This window comes from Pieris napi, chromosome Z, assembly GCF_905475465.1.
Source record: "Pieris napi chromosome Z, ilPieNapi1.2, whole genome shotgun sequence".
NCBI lineage: Eukaryota > Metazoa > Arthropoda > Insecta > Lepidoptera > Pieridae > Pieris > Pieris napi.
Window position 1 is genome coordinate 11,535,029 of NC_062259.1, and position 15,671 is coordinate 11,550,699.

Below are 15,671 nucleotides of genomic sequence, written 5' to 3' on the forward strand. Positions count from 1 at the left end.
AATATTAGTCTCTAGTTTGATCGGTACCAATACTGAGAAAGAAGATAACTTCTAACAAACTTATCTATCCATAAATTAATCTTTGACCCTTTTGTGTATGTGTGATGTGCTCTCTAGTATGTATGTGTGAAGCGCATCCAATTTAATGTGCAAGTCGGATTTGAAATCATTTTCACACGAGCAGCCGAAGCGAGCAGACCTGACGCAATCATAAGATGAAGATAATACTAACGTTGGCCGGGGTCTTGGCCCTTGCTGTCTCCACGCCGACTCCTGTCCAATCCAAGGTGGTCTGCTACTATGACAGCAAGAGCTATGTACGAGAATGTGAGTAGAGTTTTTTAATATTTATGATTTCTAGGGATTCGCTTCGCGCTTTTACTAAAACATGTGCCTTTTCGGCTTAGTCAATTATTCTTGGATACAATTATTGCTAAATAGTACTTTAAGTCGACGCCATTTAATTAATATTAACGGTTTTAGTAGGCGGTGTTATAGGTTTCTTTCTTCTTTGTTCTGTTTATGCATTAATTAATTATAGTTGTATTATTATTTAATGAAATATTTTCAATAATTCGCATATATTTAAAAAATATAAGCTTCTAGAAACTACTTAAACTACCATCAAAGGATTTTAGAATGGCTATTATTTATTTTGATTTGGCATATGATTGCTTTAACCTAGGCTGAGGGTCAGGGTCAAACGTTCGTAATGGTCCTCGATCTTCAACCTTGGATAAATTGTTATTTTTGGACAGGTTCCACTGGTTTCTAATGTTTATATAGACATGATTGAATCGACCCGTATTTGGCTCAATTCGAATACTAGTTGTAAAAGCGTTCACAATTTCGGTAAAACTTATCCGCCATTTTGAATGTTCGTGCCAAATTTTATTTTTTAAATATTTTAAAATGTAACTGTATTTAATTTAAACGTTGGAGCTGTTTGAATTAACGATAATTATTATTATTTTGTCTTATGCCAGTATGCCGAATCAAGAACAATAATTAAATATTGTATAGAAAATGATAAATTGTACTGGTTACATTAATAAAATGGACGTCTTGAAATCGCTTCGAAGTGTTATAGAATTTACATTTACCTATGTATTTAAATAGTCTTGAATTCTATTGTCTAGTTAGTGTTGGCTTTAAGCGCTATAATTATGTAGTTTAACACTTAGCAGATATCATGTGATATTGCGAGATCCTGTCTCATAGAACAAAAACATCTCCACACATTTAATTTTTGATTTTAGAGATTGTTTTAATGCACAATATGGCATTTCCAGTTAAGTTTGTGTAGTACCTATTTACGTAAGTGAACGAACACTTTCTCAAACTGTAAATAGATTTTAAATTTATCCAATAAAGTAGGTATTTCTTAATATCACCTTCCTAGATATTAAAACTAGTAAACTATAATTAATTTTACGCGCTCACTTGTTCTGATTTTAAACTTATTGACCTTATATGGAAGCTTATATTTACGCTGACCTAGACCTTTTTAGATTTCCAAGTTGACAATTAACAAGATAAACTTAATTGGTAAATAATATATTGACCCGAATGTCAAAGCGGATAACAAGGGTAAACAATTCCAGTAATCACAGCACAAACAATCTCAATATTAGTGTAAACATATTCTACCCATTTAATATTTTTAAGTATGTCCTTATGGTCGATGACATAATCGTCTGTTGCCTTAAAAAGGAAAGCGTCACTTAGGTCCTTTGGCAATTACGTCATCTGCCATCTTTTATATTGGGTTGTGACACCTACGTTCATATAAGCAGCTATATCACCGTGCTCATTGTACATGTACAGCCTTGGCCTCCGATATTATTGTACTGTTCATTTCAATGTGTGCAAAATGTTGCTCTTAAGGTTTATAATCTAAGCATAATATGCCTTTGTTAGCTGCGTCATTGTTTATGAATTCAATGGAAATAATCAGATCGGCGTATTTATTTTCCTTGTGAACGACAAACTTTAGAAACTAACAACATAATATGATTTTAGTGTGTATATCTTTAAACTTATTACATCAGGCGCTCGGCTGTAGATAAGACTGTATGTCTTATGTGGGTACTAGAAGTTCAGGGTTCTGACGAAAACTGTCAATAAGAATTTTAGCTACATGCAGATGCATTTACTGTTTTTAAAAAGAAAATCCTGTTTAATCTGTTCTTTTAGCCGAGTTCATATATAAATTATTTCGTAATCATACGAAATAATTAAATTCAATCGATAAATATAGCCAAAGATGGAATACGCAGGTACAAAATGGTTAGACTTTTACATTTACAAAAAGAAAAAGCAACAAAAAATATTAAATACATTTAACTAGGTAATTAATTATGTGTTGTGTGATGGTGTGAAAGTGAGAGTATGTACGTGAGAGTGTGTATGTGGAGTGTGCTGATGGTGAATTAAGTTTGATAAATTATATAGAAAGATTAATACGCAATGATTTAAGATATAAAAAGTAATTTAAGGAGCTTCCACGAAGTAGGTTTACATTGACATTATAGTTGAAGGATGCATTTATCCAGCTCAAGCACGTATGCTGCCATTGGACCTGGATCCAGCGCTGTCCTTCTGCACACACCTTGTGTATGGATATGCCGGAATCCAGCCTGACACTTACAAGATGGTGCCACTGAACGAAAATCTGGATGTAGACCGCTCCCATGCGAACTATCGCGCTATCACGAACTTCAAAAGCAAATACCCCGGACTCAAAGTTCTCCTCTCGGTTGGAGGGGATGCTGATCTGGAAGAGGAGCAGAAATACAATCTTCTGGTAATTAGTATTTATTTTTATATGAAAAAATTATATATTACGATAGCCGATAAGCAAATAGTAAATAGATATGTGATCCTTCTTGAGATTGATATTACAGAAACTTTAAATACTTATTCAAAGCAAACATAATTTATTCATGAAGGTAACTTTTGTACGCTTATGAATATCAAAGGAAATTCAAATTATATTTTTTTAATATCTTTATTACAATAAAAGTTAACATTACTGCCATTCCAATATTTAAGAGCACAGAACAGATGAGAACTGGCAAGGGCCTCTCCACTACTCTTATCAAATATTTTCTAAAAAATGCTTGTAAGAATCAGCAAACACTCCACCATAAAACAAATGTTTATAATGGAATATAAGACACAGGTATCACTTATTCCACGTCATTAAATTTGAATAGGTAGGCATCCCTACTCATCGGCAAAGAACTCAGAGGGTGTAGAAAAGCCGTGAGAAAAAGCTCTCAAAACAAATATCGCAAACTTTTAACAACTAGATAATCGTTGACTTTATAGTTAGCCACCATGATCCTCATTAATTCAAAAGTTTTTCCCGTGCCCCTAATATAATGTACAATTATTTTAGTTGGAATCACCTCAAGCAAGAACTGCTTTTGTCAACTCGGGCATGTTGTTAGCTGAACAACACGGTTTCGATGGTATCGATCTTGCCTGGCAATTCGCCCGTATCAAGCCGAAGAAAGTTAGATCTACATGGGGTATGTATTAAATCAAAATAAGTTACATTAACTCCAGTATCTTAGTCTCAAAATTTATATAGGCCAGAACGTGACCATTCTGTGCGTATGCCCCGTCGTTGAAAGATGAATTTTGGTATAATTTTTTTTTACAATGCACGAAATAAGAGTGCGACTTTACATGAATTACAATCTAGCCTATACAATAATTATGGCTAATATGTTATGTTGACTTAATTTTCTACAAAACTAGTGAATAGCTTAAACTAAGGTAATGTTCATTAACAGTCTTAGTGTTCTTTAATGTTTTGACACTATGTTTTTGTGTCCTAAATACTGCACTAGCACTTATATTCACAACACTAAGTTTATTAACTTAAAAGTTTTAGTTCTCTTTAGGCGTCTAAAGACTAGTCAAGTCCAAGTCTAAAGAAACGTGCCGTTTAATCTTTTATTCTTTTTTTTCTGCCCTCTGTCTAGAATTCCCCGTAACCAATAGAAGACTTTTAAAAAAAAAATCGGTTAAGGACGCTTTACAAATGTATATTTTTTAATAGGTTCTATTTGGCACGGCATCAAAAAAACCTTCGGTACAACTCTCGTGGATGAGAAAGAGGCAGAACACCGCGAAGGTTTCACTGCTTTAGTAAGAGAAATGAAACAAGCTATGAGTCTCAAGCAAATGCAGCTATCTATCTCTGTGCTACCTAATGTCAATTCTACAAGTGAGTATTAAGTATAAGTGAAACCTGTTTAAAGGTTATTTTTTGATATATTTAATAAGAAGTTCTGGGAATTTTATGTTAGTGCAAGTTAACAAAAGAAAAACCTATGAACACTGGCCCCGTGCCTACTTGTTTTGTACGTTTGCGCATAGTTGCGTACTCGATTGCTGGTTATCTAACAAGAGTGGTCAATTTCATAAGAATGTTAAATTATTTTATATTATATTTATTATATATTTCTCTTGTTACAGTTTACTATGATGTCCCCGCCATCATTAACTTGGTAGATATTGTAAATCTACACGCTTTTGATTACTACACAGCAGCTAGAAATCCTAAGGAAGCTGACTACAGCGCGCCTACATACAAACCTCAAAACCGTAATGACCTCCTCAATGTGGACGCTGCCATTTCCTACTGGTAATGTAACTAGTGTATATGGGAGCGTTCAAGTATTACGTAACGCAATTTTTGGAGATTATTGACCCCCCCCATGTAACTCGCCGTAACGTTTTTCAGGTCCCAAGTACAGTACTGTACCCAAGTAAAGTAAAACGTTTCGTCGAAAAAGTCGAAAAAAATATTAACAATAACGCGTAATTTAATCCCCGCCCCGCATCGTAACGTTTTACAAAAGGACAAAAATACGTTACGTAACACTTAAACGCTCCCTATGATAAAATGTCTACTGATATAGGTTTACCTATAAAATGAGTGTACCATACGCACATCTTTAGGATGTACTATTTGTGTTGTTTTGTTTCGTAAGATACTGAATAAAATAGCTACAATTTTAGATTGTTAATCGTATAAGCAAAATGCGCTTCTCTATATTTTCTTTTATTCAATTCATCCAAGATGGTTAGACTAAAGCCCAGCTGTATTCTTTAGGTTAACAGCAGGTGCGCCCAGTTCCAAGATCGTCATAGGAATCGCCACCTATGCCCGAACATGGAAACTCGACTCCGACAGTGAGATAAGTGGCGTGCCACCGCTTCACACAGACGGCCCCGGAGAAGCAGGTAATATATTAACATGTATTCACTTATAGTCGCGAGCCTCAAAAGTCTAAAAGTCTAAAATCATTTAATCATATGAACGTTAAAAAAGAAATGTATATGAAATGCTTCTAACTTTACATTTAGTGCCAGCCAAATCAAGGGCGTGGAACGGAAGAGAAGAACTGGTAATAAACTCTCCGCCATTCTTTTTAATCGCCATGTTTTTTTACACAACGTTTGTAAGGAGCTGCAACCATTACACCATATTCCACATGACATCTTAAGTAATTAATAATAATAAAGCAAATTAACAAAGTCTTGTCCTCTATCAGCAGGAGGCATGGTGAAATAGGAGCACGCACTTAAATTCTCGTGGGAACAACACGCATATTCAGCTCGGTTCTAGGAGTTTTAACAAAATTAAATAGTATAACTATTTTCGGTAGTAATAACTAAAATGTCAAATGTGACTGACTACCTTGATGGATATTAACTGCGGTGTAATTATTTCAGGACCTTACACAAAAACTGAAGGTCTTCTCAGCTATCCTGAAGTGTGCGCTAAGTTGATAAATCCCAACCACCAAAAGGGGATGAGACCACACTTGAGGAAGGTCACGGATCCAAGCAAACGTTTCGGTAAGTTCTGGATTTATTAGAGCAGTCGTAAATGCCACGAGAGAAAAAGTTGGCTAATTGGCTTCAAAAAAATCTATTGTGGTAATTACAATTATACTGCTTTGGGGTAGCCCTTTGCTATATCACCTTTTCGTCATTAGTATATAGGATCATACTATGCATGGATCCGACTATGGTTGATATAATTAAATAACTATTAAATTCATTCATAAGAAAAAAAAATTTAATGGATTGAATTGAGGAAAAGCTGCCAGTAGGTACGTTTCATGGGGAAGTATGCATAGTTTTTTCAGTTCACACATTTCTAGGGACTGGCTACTCACGAGGGAATTATTAATTCATTTTCAGACAAGGGATTAACCAAGGATGGCGATTTCTTTGGTTGGTACCTAGCTTATTTACTTGTTTAAATGCACTTAAAAATGCTTTGCATTAGCGGATCTTCACCATTTTTGTTCAATTTCCAGGGTAATACTAAATACCATAACATATTTGACATGCTTATTCATTACGCTCGACTTCTGACCTTTTCAATTATTCCATACAATATTATCTCAATTCACTTCCAGCCTCGCACAAAAGATACATAAATACGACGAATTTTTAAAACAATTTACTAAAACAGTTAAATACCTTCATGACCCCACAGCACAGCATTACTTGAAGCTTGTAGATTTATGAATCTATTTCACTATTACGGTATATTCTTGCAGCTATATAAGGAATACACAACTTATCTCGATTTTTTTTAAAGGAACTTACGCTTTCCGTCTTCCTGACGACAACGGTGATCCCGGTTTGTGGGTGAGCTACGAAGACCCAGACACAGCTGGACAGAAGGCCAGCTACGTTAAGTATGTATCTTTTTAATGATGGTAGAAAATTCATGTGTTCATTCAAGTGCGAAGGCGTGCGACTATCATCCCTGAGATACGTTCAAACTCCGTCCATCAATCTTAATATATATAAATCTCGTGTCACAATGTTTGTCCTCAATGGACTCCTAAACTACCGAACCGATATCAATCAAATTTGCACACCATGTGCAGTTCGATCCAACTTGAGAGATAAGATAGTTTAAATCTCAATTTATACCCGCAATATTATTTTATTGCAAAATATTTGTTTATTATTTGATACAATTCTAACAGATGGCGCTGTGTTAAAATTATCAACGTTTCACATAAGCTGTCATCTACCTTTCACATAAGTTCTCCTACCGTTTCCCTTGAATAGTTTACTACTAAGTATGTAATATAACAAAAACCTTAGCCACAGCAACGCTTGGCCGGTCTGCTAGTGGATTTATAAATGTGTGTTATCATTAATCACTTCCGTGGTTAAAGTAAATATCATAAGAAAACCGTCAATATAATATAAATTTAGTACAGAAATTTATATAAAAGTAGGATTCGAAGCAGCGACGGGTGTTTCAGATTCAAAACATGCCACGCTAAGAACCTTATATTTCGTGTAAAATTAGTTGTACTAAGAAAAATATTTATTTACAGATCAAAGAACTTGGGCGGTGTTTCCATTGTCGACCTCTCAATGGATGACTTCCGCGGCTTGTGCACCGGTGACAAATACCCGATCCTTCGGGCTGCAAAATACCGACTGTAAAGAAATATTTAAGTTATTGAATAGTCAAGCAAGCTTCAAGTCCTATCTATGTGTTAAGAACAACTAATCCGTGAACATTAGACGAAATGTATTACCTATTTCGAGTTAAGAAAGTAAACTGTACAGTAAAATCTCTTTATTCGCAGGGTATATGTTCATAAAATTAAGACTTCGTTCCATAGATGGATCAATGTTCATACAGAAATCGCAAAGCTCATTTGCCATTATTAAACCTTCACTTAGATTTTTCAGAGTAAATGTCACATTTTCAATGCTAGTTGAAGCCTCTTCTTCAATGGGCTGTGAATTTCATCTTGTGATTCAAGCAATTCCTGATTTACTATCATCTCCTATTCCATTTGAAATTTCGGCTATGTTTGCAGTTAAAGTTTCAACCTGCACGGATTCTTCATTTCCCGCAGTCAGAGCAAGCCATAGTTTTTTCCAGCATGCATGACTTCAATATTTGGTTTCAGTTCTTCCAATGATTCTTTTATGTTTACGATGCATTTTGCTATGCCAAATTTCTTCCAGCTTTTGTATGAAATTTTAGATCTGCGAATAAAGAAATTTTTAATCCGCGAATAGTGAAAACGCGAATGATGGAAGCGCGAATAGGGAGCTTTTACTGTATTTGGAATGTTTGCATCGTAGTTTTAAGAAGTATATCCGATTGAAATTGTGTATATCTTATTACTAATAAAACTTTGACTAACGAACTCTGCACAGTTCGTGATAAATAATTTTGACGATATCTTTTTCTAAATTTATCAAACTAATTAATGAATGATAATTATCTTTTTAAAGTTCTCTGTTGAGCATTTGAGCGCGGGCACAGAGTTTATAAATCAAGTTTTTTTTAATTGGTTTTGTGTAATAAATAATATTTCCTAAAAGATTTTTATTTCTTTTATCGATTCCTTTATAGTACGTAATGGGGTATGGGATATACATTTCTACGTCTACTGTCACTAGATGTGAAGAACGTTCAAATGTAGTTTAAAAATTACTTCCCAATTGCTTCTATTTAATTCCTACTATAGTACTTTTTCTTCCTTAGTATCTTGGGAGAACCATAACAAGGTGACCGTCCATTCTGACGTCAGAATGGCTGGTCACCTATCCTATTGTACTCACTACAATGAATTATCGATTAATTCATAGTTCATATTTTGCTTTCTATTTGCTTCTTCCTAGGTATTCAAATCTTCGTAGGTAATAATGGAATTAAGATATCGAACTATGTTATTACAATTCCCCCCAGCGCCTGGTAAAAATGTACAGGCAAAATTATTTTGTTAAAAATAAGTTTATTTATGATTTATTTTAATAAATAAAGGTAGGTAGGTAGTAACAGAACGCTTCATGTTTGTCATCAGATTTAATAAATCATAATAAGACATAATTATAATAAGTGTAATTATGTACTTTTAAAATACTTAGGCCTCATACTGTGTGTGCAATGTGCGTGTCATGATTTTTGCCGGAGCTAAGCCCGGCGAAAAACCGTCTGCTTGGCAGGAGCCCTCACTGCATAGAACCAAATAAACATGTTTAATTTCATGCGAAGGAATCTGTCCTATTTACTCTACGTTGAAACGTTGAAAGTAATAAAAAGTTGAAGATAAAGTCTAAAAACGCCTATATTAATAATTTAAAAAAATATAGGCTTCTGAGACGTATTTTAAAGTTTGTTTGCTCAGGTAGAAAATAGGTAGTAAATATGTATAAAAACGCTATCACTCAAAGATTCTTAGAACCCAATTAACTGATAGTGGAAATAGTAATAAATCAAAGAATAATAAAGCTTTTATAGTGTTTTCATTTTTAATTGAATTTTAATTACTGATCGTTAAAACATACGTAGACATGCTTAAAACAGTGATAATATTTTTTTGTCTCGCATCCCATGTTTCATCATCGGTTAATAAAACCAAGGAAATTGATAAAGGTAAAATTTTAATATAATTCAATGATTGAGCATCCTTTCGGGCTAATTGAATAATATCGTTAAAATTGTTTTAATTAATTGAAGTAAAATAAAACTACTATTAAATATTGTAGCATTGAGTTTCCACGGGCGGTATCACTTAACATCAGGTTATCTTCCTGACCGTTTGCCCCGTTACATGTAAAATACTATATCTTGAGAAATTAAATAGTACTCCTTACTGTCGCCGCACACGGGCCACATGCCACAGCCACAAACGCCGCCACGAGAAGCTAGAAGCGGCTACAAAGGTAGCTGAAGCGCGCGACAGCTACTTGTGGCTGGTGGTCGACACTTGCGGTCGGTGGCTGCTACTTTTTTTAACCCTTACCTGCAGTATCATAATGGACTCTGACGAAGAAGGTTTAATTGCGCTACTTTTGATAAAAAGACGTCGTCGTAGAAGACGAAACTGTAGTTATTGGATACACAGAAAGACATTAAATATCCCCTCACCACAACAGGTCGGTAATCGACAACCATTGAACTATACATGATGAAGCATTTGGCCTCAGTGAAAATATGATGAGGCCATATTCTGGAAAATATTTGGAAAATTAAAAATAAAACTATCACTTTTTGAATCCCAAATCGCAGGACGGGATTGTATCTCTGATATAAATAATTCTATATCCATATTTATCTACCTATATGAAACACAGACTACGTGCGTGCGTTACCGTCGACTTCAGGTTAACTGAGGTAAGGGAGAGAGGGGCGCGGAATCGCACGAGTGGCGTGTGGCGGCTTTTTGTGTCGGCGTTTAGTGGCCGGTGCGAGCCACAAGAAGCAAGCTGCGACGATTTGTAGCGTGTGGCCGCCACCGGCGCCACCGTGTGCGGCGAGTCCATATAAAATGTATGAAAACTACAGGAAATATGCCAGTGGCGGCGTTTTGTGGTTGTGGCCGGTGGCCCATGTGCGGGGACCCTTAGGGATGTTAGAAACCGACATGTCTGTCAGACCCAAAAAGTCGACGACGTGTGTCAGGCACCGGAGGCTGATGACCTACTTGCCTATTAGATTTAAAAATGAGAATGACACAAATTCAGAAATCGGGGGCCAAGACTTAAAGAGGTTAATTTTTTTTTTCGAATTTTTCCCACGGTATGTTTTTAGCTGGACCTGACGTACTTTATTAATTTTGATATTATTTCAGAACTTATGAATGTTGATTCGGATATGGCGTGTAAAATGCAACCGAATGGTTATGATTGTTCCGGGAAGGGTAAATTTACACCAGTGTAAGTATTTCCCAAAAATAGCACGTTAGCAACCCTATTTCCACACGAACGCAATATTTAGAAGGTACTATGCAACGCTTGTATGTTGTTCTTGATTGTATTTACAATACCGGCAAACTTCTTGAGCATTAAACAAGGGAGTGGGGGAAAGTTTGCGCATCGTACACATAAACGTCAACTGATTTACCAATCACGCGATCGACAGTGATACCTAAAAATCGCTTCTGCGCAGGCAAGGACATTTGTTCAAGATGTTTGCCGGTATCTGTAATAGATGTTTGAAATAATATATTTATTAATTTGAATGTACCTACTCCTGTTACTATTTAAAGTAATTCTATTATGTTCTAAACATTAACTTTCACAAGAGAATAAGTAATGAGATTATTAGTTATTTACTTCAGATTTTATTACGACATACTCCTGGGAGATTGTACAACAACATACATTGGGCAATGTCCGTATCAGTTTAATACATACGACAATCTACGCACCTGTTACGAAGCTTGCAGAGGTGAGCCATGCGTCGAAAAGTTCGATAATTATTTCGTCAAAATTCTAAATTAAAATTTTTGTTAGTTTCGATAGAAAGTTCATCTTTGAATTTAGTACTCCTGTCGTGGGTTAGTAATAGTGGTCCAAGGAACATAAAGCATGTCAAAAGGACCAGATTGGGACCAAGGAAGCCGGGGGAAGCTGGCATTCAAAGTTATAAGAGTCTAACTAATATACGTTTAAATAGCCAGTTAAGGTGGGTACTGACCAACGTTACGAGGTGTAATGTAACACGTTACACAGCGAGCATTCGTGCAGTCAGTACGTCGTGTTACGGGGAAACCAGCGAGCAACGAGCCGCTCGTTGCTCGCTTAGAGTGCTCGACTGTTACGCGGTTCAGTGACCATGAGTATGATTTTCAATAAATTGTGTCTTTTTTAAGTACTTTTGGTCCAATTAAATTCAACAGTTCTTCAAATCGATCGGAGACATGCGTACAAAGATTTTAAACTGTCCAGTAATCATTTGGTTTTTCAATATTGCAATCAATGACAAACCACCACATACGCCTGTGTTTTTAAATAAGTTTCATGTCCAGTAACGTTTTTTCTTCTTAATTTGGATGAAACAATAATTAAGTAGAATCAAAGGTGGCGAAAGCGGAGCGCAGAGTTTTGACTAGCATGTTACGCCGATTTTAAAAGACAGAGTAAAATGCTCGATGCGTGACACGCTCGATGCGAATGCTACATTACACCTCGTAACTTTGGTCAGTTCCCACCTTTATGCATATGAAATCTGCACTTTGCGTCTGATGAAGGGTTCTGACCTTGTTTATATTGTTTTTCATCAAATTGCCATACACTTTATAACACTTCCCTAACCCTTGTTTCTTAGTACTATTTATTTTAAGATTGCACAAGGAAGGAGATCAAAGGAAACATATCACCAAAGGTATACTGCAGATTACAACCAGACTTTGGTCGTTGCAACAGCTATCACCCTATGTAAGTTACCTTATTCATTAGTCAACTTTACGATACTTAGGGTCTATTTTACAATGTACGGATAAGTTCTACATAAGTTCCAAATTAGCTATATATTACTTATTGGTAGGATAAACACTATTGTTGCGTCGACTGTCAGATAGCGCTAATCGTCACATAAAGTCCGTCATTAGTTATGAGTCCGACGAAGTGGCAAATAGCACAATTTATCTTCCAGATACTTTATGTGTTGCATAGCTATTTGGTACTTTATCTATACATTGTGAAACAGACCCTTAGTTAAGTATTTGCATCGAATGATGTTGCCTTTCAGTTGTACATACGAAAAGCTTTTTGTTTTCGTAAGTGAAACAATTAAAAAAAACGAAATACGTACATTGATACTGCAAACTAAAGATGTCAAGAAAAAAAAACGACGGGTTGCACTACGGGAGTGCCGGCTGAAGTGAAAACTTGAATATTAACGTTGTGCATTTTTTATATTTTGGAATGGTTAGGGAATGATTTTGCACGAATGACTTTAATTATCAGTATAAAAGTACTATCATTTATGTTGTGGAATACAATATTTATTTATTGCACTATCGTACACAAACATGACAATTTAAATTACATTAAATGCGCTGCGCCAGCTGTCTACTCTCCATCCGTCTTACGAATTTAACATTTTTTACCCATTCCAAAAAAAGTGTACAACGCCGCTATTACGAAGTTTTCACTTCAAAAAACATACAAAGTACATTAAGATTTAGCCTTAGGTAGGTGAACCTGAACGAAGACTATCTACCATAAGCGAACAAAGGACAAATTTTCATGGGACGTTTTTCTCAGCTTATAAATTGATCTAAGTGTAAATCATTAAGTAATGTCATCTTAGTAAATTGCTATACGTTTGACTTTGCGACGTCCTTGCCGTTACTCTAAGGTGTTTCTTTAGAATGGTTTTATAATATACTAGCAGACCGGCTAAGCGTTGCTGTGGCTAAGGTTTTTGTTATATTACATAGTAGTAAACTATTCAAGGGAAACGGTAGGAGAACACCAGCCATGGGGACCTCCATGCTTTTTTGGTGGTAATGCCATTAAATTGTAGCTTATGTGAAACGTTGGTACTTTCAACACAGCGCCGCCATCTGTTAGAATTGTGACTATCAAATAATTAACAAATAATTTGCAATAAAATAATATTGTGGGTATAAATTGAAATGTAAGCTAATTTACTAATCCTATCTTTTAAGTTAGATCAAACCGCACACGGTGTGCAAATTTGATTGAAATCGGTTCAGTAGTTTAGGAGTCCATAGCGGACAAACAACGTGACACGTAATTTATATATATTAAGATATGTGTAATAATTATATGTGTAAAAACTTGCAAAAAATAATTATCTTATTATGGTAACTGTGTAGGAGATTGCCACTGGAATTCCAAGTTATACTTAACACCCCCTCTTGTCTCTGGAGCATAATTAACTATGCAACTTTATTTTAAGGTGGTTCTTCGATTTATCTACTCGCACCTGTAAAGGTTTCTCGTACAGCGGCTGCGGAGGAAATGTCAACCGATTCAACACACACCAGGATTGTGTCGCAGCCTGTAGTGAACTTATCTAAATGTTATGTTTAAACCGTCTTCACGGACTGGGAAAAGTTTATTGATAAAGATTTTCAGTTAGAAACAGCTTTTTAAATTCTTCTATAACTTTTCTTTTAAACCAAGTTTATGCAATGTACAATAATCAGGATCCCCTACAATAATATGTTTGTCTTTAGTCTTCAGTTTCAGTGTGGGTCATCGAGAAACATTGGTGAATTTCCGCGTGTTATTTGACTTTAAAAAGCGCGTCCAAGAAGGAATAAAAGTTCCAATGGGCAAAGAATATCGAATTTAAAACACAAATAGCTTTAACAATGGCTCATAATATCAGATTACCTACCGGATATGAACAAGCAGTGTTGGCTTAAGCATACCACTCCCAACTCTAAGGTCGTGCGTTCAAATCACGACAGGGCACCAATAGCTTTTCTTTCTATGAGCTCAATTTAAACTTGCTCCTAAGATAAAGGCAAACGCCGTGAGGAAACTGACGTCTTAAAAGCTCAAAATTCTACATATGTTAGGCACAGAAAGCTAATCAACTAGTGGTCTATAAAATGACCAAAGCAACGGATGTGTCACCGTAAAATTGTAAACACCTTTAGATTTTAATCTATCTCTCGAGATTGTGAACTGTCGAAAGATTGTGAACCTCAACGAACTGCTTACAATTTAACGTATTATTATTCGGTAGATTGTAATCTATCGAAGTGAAAGCGTCAAATTGTGAAACGGATCGCACCTCTCGCGCTGATTGGTTGAACGGATTATGCCCCGCGCCACCATATTTGTTTGTTTATTCGTTTGTTGTCGAATGTAAATTTATTGTTTCGATGTATGTACATTCTCTGGTCAAGCCCTTCTAGGGTTTTAGCGCCACTGGATTATTATCATTATTCGGACGCTTCAAACTATATCTTATATCTAACGAGTATTAAGCTTATCAGTGCCCAACACGGAGTGCCCAATGCCCAAAGCTATTAACAAAATTTGACTTGGTAACTACCGACTCAAAGATAAAATTTTAAAGTAGCATAGTTTTAAATAGTACCTACAAAAATATGTAGTACGAAATAAACTTTTGACATAATGTTTTTCATGCATCTCGTAATGTATAGTTTAAATCAACAAATTTACACGCAAATAAAAGGGAATAAAAGTACAAAAAAACTATCCTTAACTAATTACTCGCACCACGGACATATTAGCTTAACAAGTAAACATAATCTTCGACATTTAAACAATAGGAGACTACGTAGATGACGGTATTTGAAGGGATGTTATCGGACCAAAGTATCAACATAACATCTAATAAAAATGGCCTTACGAAATTCAGCACCTTCAGTAATACATCGAAATATTACGCCAATTTTGATGGCTATTTTTACCTTACAAAACTTTATAGATTTATAGTGAATTCTATTAATTTTTATTTGACATCCAAATTAATATTCTATATAAGAACCTGAAACAACGAATAGTAATTTAATATTTGTATTAACTAACTTCTTGTAATGTTGGAATTTCATATTATCTGTGTATCAATTTAGGATTCCAAACACGAGTGAACCTAGTAAAACAAAAATAATTTGTTATTTTTGTAACATTCTACGTAAGAATATTTTTAGAATTAGCGCCTATAAATATAATTTATCGGCTTCCGAGGTTCTTCTCCGACCTAGCTTGCATAATAAAATAATTAAATACAGTAAAAAGGCTTTAATTTCCTACTAAAATTATCAATAGTTATTAGTAGGAACCCCCTTCACAGGATTAGTTTTCCTCGAAGGAATGCTACTTTCCGTTAACACAAGCCATCTGGAGCCAGTGTGGGC

The 15,671-nt window shown here is 35.3% G+C and overlaps 1 protein-coding gene and 1 long non-coding RNA gene across 3 annotated transcripts; both read left to right on the forward strand.

Moving 5' to 3' along the window:
* Window positions 1–160: 160 nt before the first annotated feature.
* Window positions 161–8,399, forward strand: LOC125062841 (chitinase-like protein EN03). 2 transcript variants are annotated; one of them, XM_047669028.1, is made up of 9 exons: window positions 161–327; window positions 2,535–2,806; window positions 3,404–3,536; window positions 4,073–4,240; window positions 4,492–4,660; window positions 5,132–5,262; window positions 5,755–5,880; window positions 6,635–6,734; window positions 7,392–8,399. In XM_047669028.1, the coding sequence occupies exons 1-9, from the start codon at window positions 216–218 to the stop codon at window positions 7,501–7,503; spliced, it is 1,323 nt and encodes a 440-aa protein (XP_047524984.1). In that variant the 5' UTR covers window positions 161–215; the 3' UTR covers window positions 7,504–8,399. The 2 variants fall into 2 exon arrangements, with proteins under 2 accessions (XP_047524984.1, XP_047524985.1); XM_047669029.1 differs by having other exon boundaries at window positions 2,556–2,806.
* A 2,029-nt stretch (window positions 8,400–10,428) lies between these two features.
* Window positions 10,429–12,171, forward strand: LOC125062842. Its single transcript, XR_007119346.1, has 4 exons — window positions 10,429–10,570; window positions 10,653–10,801; window positions 11,142–11,251; window positions 12,147–12,171. It is a non-coding gene; the product is annotated as an uncharacterized LOC125062842 (long non-coding RNA).
* The last annotated feature ends 3,500 nt before the right edge of the window (window positions 12,172–15,671 follow it).